General features: G+C 44.7%; 1 protein-coding gene across 1 annotated transcript; it reads right to left on the bottom strand.

Moving 5' to 3' along the window:
* Positions 1 to 883: 883 nt before the first annotated feature.
* On the bottom strand, positions 884 to 1566 carry LOC114511243 (U4/U6.U5 tri-snRNP-associated protein 1-like). Its single transcript, XM_036013535.1, has one exon. The coding sequence runs from the start codon at positions 1564 to 1566 to the stop codon at positions 940 to 942; it is 627 nt and encodes a 208-aa protein (XP_035869428.1). The 3' UTR covers positions 884 to 939.
* Between the last annotated feature and the right edge of the window lie 6785 nt (positions 1567 to 8351).

Raw genomic sequence — 8351 nt, 5'->3', positions numbered from 1 at the left:
TTTCTAAACCTCGGCACAGTCCACATTCGAGGCTGCATGGTTCTGTCCTGTGCAGTACACAATGTGAGCGGCACCACTGGCCTCTAGCATGCTCTCTGCCCCCCATTGTGAGAGCACAAAATATGTCCAGATATCTCCAAGGGTCCCCACTGGAGAACCAAAGACACAGAAACAATCCCACCTGCCCTTTCCAGTCTAGACCCCATGCCTGCCCTCCTTTCCCCATGCCAACCCTGAGGTTCCTACTCACCCATGTCTTAGGTTTCTCCTGACGTCTCAGGATGTCCTTCAAGTCTTTGCAACTCTGCACATTATGATCCTCGGCCAAGACCTGGAGCTCCATAGGCATGGAAATCAAGAATTGCTCCAACACCAGCTTGTCCAGAATTTGTTCCCCAGTGTGCAGGTCAGGCCTCAGCCACCGACAGCAGAGCTCAGAGAGTTTCCACAGATCCTGGACCGGGTCTGAGTCCTCCAAGCTGGTGAAGGTTCTGAAGGCTACGTGCCACATCTCCGAGTCCCGGCCCTGCCTGCCAGGAAGGCTTCCCCGGGGCAGTGCAGACGGTGGCACTTGTGGTCCCTGGCCTTCCTGGGGTTTTCCAGGAGCACACGGGAATGTCTGGTGTGCAGCCATAGTCACTGGGAAATTTTTTTTTTGAAACAATAAGGGAACTTAATTTTTTTATTATTAAGTGTTTATTTATGTATTTTTAGAGGGGGGAAGGAAGGGAGAAACAGAAACATCAATGTGTGGTTGCCTCTCACGTGACCTCCACTGGGGCCCTGCCCGCAAGCCAGGCATGTGCCCTGACTAGGAATCGAACTGATGACACTTTGGTTCACAGCCTGGGCTCAGTCCACTGAGCTACACCAGCCAGGGCTCAGAAGGGAACTTGATTTAATATTAAAGTCGGGGCAGGGACTGGAAGCAAGGGTGGCCTACTTGGTGATGGTGTTGGCCTTCCTGCTCTTCCCACTACCACTGAGCACAATGTACGGTGTCTTCTGGGCCTTCTGCTTTTCCCGGAGCAGAGCCACTGTGCCCAGGGGTGTGTCGCTGGAGCTCATCTTCTTCAGGAGTGCCTCCTGGTCCAGCTTCTTCAGCCGCCGCTCTGTCTTCTTCTTGCCTGAGCTCTTCCCATGGAAGCGGTGGGACAGCTGCCGGAAAGCCTCCTTAGGGGTGAGCTTCCGGCCCATCTCGTCCACGTACTCGATCCGAATGTGGGGCTGGTATCCGTCCTTCTCCTTGAAGTCTCGGGTGAAGCCGCGGGACTCCTCCCGCTGGCTGCGCTCGTCACCGATGGCTGTCTTGTCTTCAGTGCAGTGCCCCGCCGATGGCGGGGCGTTACTGGGGACCTTCACCCGGGCCACCTTCTGGACTGTGGTCTCCAGCAGCCCTTTCTTCTGACACAGGAGCAGCGCGGCCGCCAGCCCTCTGCTCACGATGGGTTCCTCGTCCAGGATGGTGGCGGAAGAGGCAGAGAAGCCCTGATGCTGCTGCTCCTCGTCCAGGTGGACCGTGCTCCAGCTGACGTTCTCCTCCCCGTGGGACTGGTGTGCAGCCATACTCCCTAGGAAATGTTTCAGTGTCACTCGAGAAAACTCTTCCCGAAGCCAGCAACTAATGGAGACCCAGGGAAGGGGTTGACTCTGTAATAAATCCAAAAGCTGAGCATGGGGGAAAAGGGGAATAAAATGAGTTTAACCTATTACTCCACCTTTCCCTCCCCTCAGAAACCCTCCTCACAATACGAGACACCACTCGCTGGTCCCACACTTAATACCCTGGAAGTTCACCCATACTATTATTCTCTGATGCCCACATTTGATTAGAGATGCTGGTTATCCGTACATGAATGGCCCTCTAGATTCTGACTCCTAAATTTACACAGGTTGCAGGGGGGCCTCAGTATTCTCATCTGTGAGTTGGGGCAATATTTTTGTCCTCTACTATAAATCAAATACAGTCTGAAGTATGATGCTTCTAAACTCTGTTTTAATAATGACATCACCTTATACAGCTTTTCATCAAGATACGACACAGTAGGGGTGTCAAGCTCATTTTCACCAGGGGCCACATCAGCCTTGGAGTTGCCTTCAAAGGGCCGAGTGTGATTTCAACTCCTTAACAGTTAAGGAGTAGTTACATTTATACAGTCCTAAATCTATTTCAGCCCTTTGAAGGCAACCGTGAGGCTGATGTGGCCCCCAGTGACAATGAGTTTGACACCTCTGAACAGAGAATAGATTGGTAGTTTTTAATCACTGTATCAGCCATGATTCTGTAGGAAGATACAGAAAGATTTTTACAACCAGGGAATTGCATGTGGTGTAATAACAAGGGAAAGATTTATTTTCAAATCCTCATCAGAGGATGCTTATTGACTGGAGAGAGAGAGGGAGAAAGGAACAGCACTGTGACAGAGAAACATCAATTACCTCCTATTTGTGCTCCCACTGGGAATAGAACCAGCAACCTTCTGATGCACAGGATAACGCCCCAACCAACTGAGAGCCACCTGGCCAGGAGAAACATGGAAAATGTTAACCCAAGGTTGTCCCTTAACATTTCTTTCTTTTCTTTCTTTGTTCCAGGGAAGGGAGAACACACGCGTGTGCACACGCACGCACACACACACACACACAAATCCTAGTAGAGTTAGGCTCCTACAGATAATTTGGTATTGTGGTAAAATACACAGGAAAAAAAATTCACCCTTTTAATTCTTTTTTGAAGTTTATGGTTTCATGCCACTAAATGCATTCCCAATGTTGTTCAAACCTCATTTTTCATTACCACAAAAGGTAACCTTGTACCATGGAACAATCCTCTAGTTCCTGCTCACCCACTCCCAACCCCCTGCAGCACAATCTGCTGCTGGGATTATGGGATTAATGGATTAACAGAACCCTGTATACATTTTTTAAAAACTATTTTATTTATTTGTTTTTAGAGAGAGGGGAAGGGAGGGAGAAAGAGAGGGAGAGAAATATCAATGTGTGGGTGTCTCTCATGTGGCCCCCAGTGGGGACCTGGCATGCAATTTAGGTATGTGCCTGGACGGGGAATCAACTAGTAACTCTTTGGTTCGTAGCCCATGCTCAATCCACTGAGCCACACAGCCAGTGCTGAATCACCCATATTTAATCTCATTCCAGGAAAGGGATTAAAACCCAATGGCCTTTGCAATTTCCAGGAATCAAGATGTCTAGAAAGAAGTTATGCCTGGGTCCTGAACCTACCTCCTAAAGCCAAAAAGCCATTTTCTATTTTCTCCAGAGATGCATTTGATTCCAAGGAAAACAGCCAGGGAAAAACAAGAACCTTCCTTCCATCCAGAGATGGGGTGTCCCTCTGAAGGTCTGGGCAATGTCACTGAGAGTCAGGAAGGTGAACCCCTAGGACAGGTGGGGGAGGGGAGCATTCCTAGAGTTTCTTGTCTGGAAGGTGAACACATCCTCCCACAAGCTTTGGGATGGGAGAAAAGACTGTCTGAATCCCTGAGAATTAAGGGGTTTCAGGTTGTTTGCCATCGGGGAGAAGGCAGTGATTCCACTGGTCATTTTTAATCCCTCCAGGTTCCTTTCACATTAAAGAAAAACACGCAATCACAGGAAGCAATAAAAATCAGAGCCAAGATATGGAAGCAACTGAAGAGCCCATCAAGAAATAGTTGGATAAACAAGTGGAGCTTCTACTGAATGGAATATGACTCAGCCATCATAAAGAATGAAATCTTGCCATTGGTAACAACTCGGATGGATCTAGGGGGCATTGTACTGAGTGAAATAAGTCAGAGAAAAACAAACACCATAGGATCTCTCTCATCAGTGGGATCTAAAGAACAAAATTGGAACCAACTCATAGATACAGAGAACAGACTGATGGTAGCCAGAGAGGAGAAGGGTTGGGTGAGGGGGGCTGGATGAGAGAGGTGAGGGGATTGAGGGGTACTAATTGGTAGTTACAGAATACTCATGGAGATGTAAAGTACAGCACAGGGAATATAGTCAATAATATTGTATTAACCATGGATGGTGCCAGGTGGGTACTAGACTTATTCCGGGGATAACTTCTTAAGTAATATAAATTTCTAATCACTATGCTGTACACCTGAAACTACAATAATACAATACTCTATGTCAACTGTAACTCATAAGTAAAGGTAAAAAGAGAGAAATATGCATAATGGGGGGGCGGGTTATGAATGTTTTTGTTTGAATCACTAAGTCAATGTTGAATTTTAATCAAGGAGTGGATGTAATTGGATCAGCAGTTTGGAAAATTCCTAGCGTTGATCAAATCAGAACAAATCCATTCAAATAGTGAGTTGTTTGTGTCACGTTAACAGTAAACCAGGTTTTAGTTTAACCTTTTAGATGAATTGGAGAGTGGTTGGCTTTGGACTGATTTTGGTTTAGATCTATATGGAATCTTAAAACCAGTCTTTCAACCCTACGAATCTCAAACTTCTTGTGAGTAGAATGCGAGTGGGGAGGTTATTCTGTACCTTGTGTGGGGTGTAGAAGAGTAGAGGGTTGTTTTGACCCCCAAATTGTAATGATTATTTTCTGATGTTTTCTGATGTTTTTTCCCCCTCAGAACAATGGAAGTTATGTCAACAGGTCAGCGTGAATAATGGCAAGACCCAGAATTAACTGGGCTCCGCCCCACACCACCATCTACCTACCTGATGCATCTGACTCCTGTCTAAAAATTAATCTTAGTGTGCGTAGCCTTTAAAAATATTGTTTTTGGACTCCACATTTTTAGAGCTAGTTTAAGTTCACAGCACTCTGACCTTCACTATTTTAATCTTAGATTTGCTGGAAAATCTCAACTGAGCTAAAAATGGCTAATTTTGGCAGGTCTATGGAAACTCTCAGCTCATTTTGTTTCAGCATAAACTGTTCACGAGTCCTTCTTAACGAGGAGATGGGAAGTCATCAGCGATTCAGCCATGTCCCTGACCAGACAGAATGCCTCCTTGAATGTCTTCATAGCAAATTGATCCTTGGAAATATTCATTTGTTTGCTTTGCTTTCTCACCCAGGACCCCTAGTCTCTCTGCTCATCCAAATACAATCTGTTTAGTTAATAGTTTTGTGCCCTTGCTGCCTTCCTGTTTTAGGAGGGGTATGTAAGATGAAATCACTAGGGATCTGGGTGAAAGCTCACAGGAACTCCCTAATCATCATTATTTCTTCAAATACTTCCTCCTCTCCATTTGTATTTTCTCCTCTTTGGGAGATGTCCTGTTCTCTCACAAATCCTATTACTGCTGTAATTTCTTTATACCTTCTTGTTGCAAGAAAAGTCTTCTATATCATCTTTACCTCTTTAATTTGCTTTTCTGTTGCTTTCATTCTACCCTATGCCCACACTAATGTTTCTTTTAATTCCACCAATTATATATAATTTGTAAAATATATGTATTTTAACTGATATTCAATTACATTGATGTTTTTAAATTTTATTCTTATTGGATTTGGCTGATTTCTTTCCTGATGTTTGTTATTTGTATTTATATTTCTTGAATGATCGTTCATATATTCCTGTTTCTGAAAGTATCTGCACCAGTGGTTTTTTTTTTCCTTTTTTTTTCTTGTCTTTGGTTTGTGCACCATATTTATAGTCTTTACTTTCTAGGTTAGTTTTCTTATTTGGCCGGTGAGTTAATATCCTTTAGCATGGGGATTCTTACTTCAGGACAACTGTGTGGACTGAATGGATACTTGTAAAATGTCTAGTGGACATAGGGCAATGTCTAGACATTTTTGGTTGTCACATGGGGGAGAGGATGCTCTTGCCATCTAGTCAATGGGAGGCCAGGCACACCACTGAACACCCTGCAATGCACAGGACGGCCGCACAACAAAGTGGTGCCCTCCAAAATGTCAGTAGTGCTAAGGTGGAGAAAGCCTGGGATTAGGGTAGTGTCTGTAGTTGATAAACCTGGCAGGGCGTGTTCAGCTGGAGACTAATCCAATTTAGTAGCAACACCCTAGAGGATAGATAAGGGGATTAATCCATTGTTAACTCTCTCTTTATTGTAATGCTACCACTAAAATTGCAAATGTGGCTCCCTCCACACACCCCTCCCCATGGAGATTAGCTTTGAAAACGTTCACTCCTTAAACATCAGATAATAGAATCGCTTTAGCACAAAGAACAAACAAAAAAAATCTGGTGGGTGCCTTTGCCCCACCCTCAGAGAGTTATTTGGTTTGGAGTGAGGCTTAGATAGGATTTTCTTTTTCTCGTTCTCTGTCTCTGCAGAGAGAGGAGAAGAAGGAAGAGAAAGAAATATCAGTGTGAGAAGGAAATTTTAGTCAGTTACCTCTCCTATACTCACTGACCAGGAACCCAACCCACCAACACACATATGTGCCCTGAGCAGGAATCAAAGCAGACACCTTTCACTTTGGAGGACAATGTCCTCTCCAATGAGCCACACAGGTCAGGGCTTAGAGAGGGTTTTTTTTAAAGGCTTCTGAAAGAGACATGGAATATTATTCAGCTTTAAAAAAAAAAAAAAAAGAAGAGGATGTCCTCCCAGGTTGGGGTGACTCATTGGATTGAGTGCTGAACTTCGAACGGAAGATCACCCCAGTCAAGGCACATGTCTGGGTTGCATGCCAGATCCCCAGTAAGGGGTGCACAAGAAGCAACCACACATTGATGTTTCGCTCCCTCTTCTTCTCCTTCCCTTCCCCGCTCTCTAAAAATAAAATAAATAAAATCTAAACATAAAAAGAGGAAATCCTCTCACACACTATAACACAGATGAACCTTCAGGACATTATGCTCAGTGAAATAAACTAGACTCAAAAGCACAAATACTGGCATTGGAGACGGAAAGGAGAATGGTGAGTGCCAGGTGCTGGGGGAGGGAGGGGAAGCTGTTGTTTGATGAAGACAGAGTGTCTGTTTTGCAAGATGAGAAGAGCTCTGGAGACAGAGACGGGCGGTGGTGATGGTTGCACCGTATTAGAATGTGCTTAATATCGGTAGTAACTCTGGACTGTGCACTTAAAACGGTTCAGATGGTAAACTTCATGTTACATGTATTGTATCACAACCAAACCACGTGTAAGTATTTTTAAAAGACTAGTTTGGGGAAGTGGATGAGGGAGGGATGGTGGCCAGATAAGTGTGCACCTCCCTCCTCCTTCCTTGGGTGTGTCTTTCACCTGACTCCCCTGAGCACAGGAGATGGGTCTCTCAGCTGCTGTGAGTCACCAGGACTCATGGAGGGTGACTCCCACCTGGAATGAGGGTCTTCTGTCCTTTCAAAGACCTCCCTGTCTCCCACTATGCATTGTAGGCAAGGGTGGCCAGATGGTGATGATGAAGCACAGGTTTCCCCCGCCCCCCGCAATATTCTCTTCCCCTTCCACTGGTTGAGTGCAACCAAAGACAAGACTCTAAGTGATAGGTGAACCGCTATGTAGAATGAATCTTGGCATCTCAGTCATGAGAAGAGCATCCCTGGCTGACTGGAGACAACCTCCTGGGATTGTTGGGTGAAGAAGAAAACATTTCTATTGTGTTGGAGTTATTGCAGCCAGGATTGGCTAACTTTCCAGGTCAAGGGTGAAATAATAAACACTTCAGGCTTGCCCTGGTTGGGTAGCTCAGTTGGTTAGAGCATTGTGCCAATATGCTAAGGTTGCAGGTTCAATCCCTGGTCAGGGCACATACAAGAAGAAGGCATAAATTCATGGAACAACAAATCGATGTTTTCATCTCCCTCAAATCAATTAAGCAAAAAATTTTAAAAGACATTTTAGCCTTTGCAGCCTCTGCCTACATTCTGCTTTGTTCTTTCTCTACCACTTGAAAGTGTAAAACTTGCTCTGGTCCCTGTGGCTCAATTGGTTGAAGCATTCACCAGTATATCAAAAGGTTGGGGGTTCAGTTCCCAGTCTGGGCATATGACTGGGTTGTGGTTTCCACCCTCTAGTTTGGGCACATATGGGAGAAGGCCTACTGATGTTTTTCTCTCACATCAATGTTTCTGTCTCTCCCTTTCTCTCTCTCCCTGAACTCAATGAAAAAAAAAAATGTCCTCAGGTGAGGATAAAAAAACAAACAACTAATGGACCATGAAACACAGAGAAGGTCAGATACCCAGGAATGGACAACAGCCAGAAACTGGAATTAAATTCAGGTCCTTTCATTAGATAACCCAAGATCTCTTGTTTCCAAAGTTTAATTTCCACACTTGACCTTATCATCCTTGATTTTGCTACCCCCGATAAATTACCATACTAATTAACTAAAGAAGACATTGATTATTTTGGAAAAAATTATTCTCTCCATTCTGCTTCATGCCTTGAAAGGCAAG

This window comes from Phyllostomus discolor, chromosome 12 (assembly GCF_004126475.2).
Source record: "Phyllostomus discolor isolate MPI-MPIP mPhyDis1 chromosome 12, mPhyDis1.pri.v3, whole genome shotgun sequence".
NCBI classification, from domain to species: domain Eukaryota; kingdom Metazoa; phylum Chordata; class Mammalia; order Chiroptera; family Phyllostomidae; genus Phyllostomus; species Phyllostomus discolor.
This window is presented reverse-complemented; position numbering and strand designations above follow the sequence as displayed.

Excerpts from the sequence above, each read along its gene's own strand:
- LOC114511243 (XM_036013535.1), bottom strand. The coding sequence starts at position 1,566 with ATGGCTGCACACCAGTCCCACGGGGAGGAGAACGTCAGCTGGAGCACG.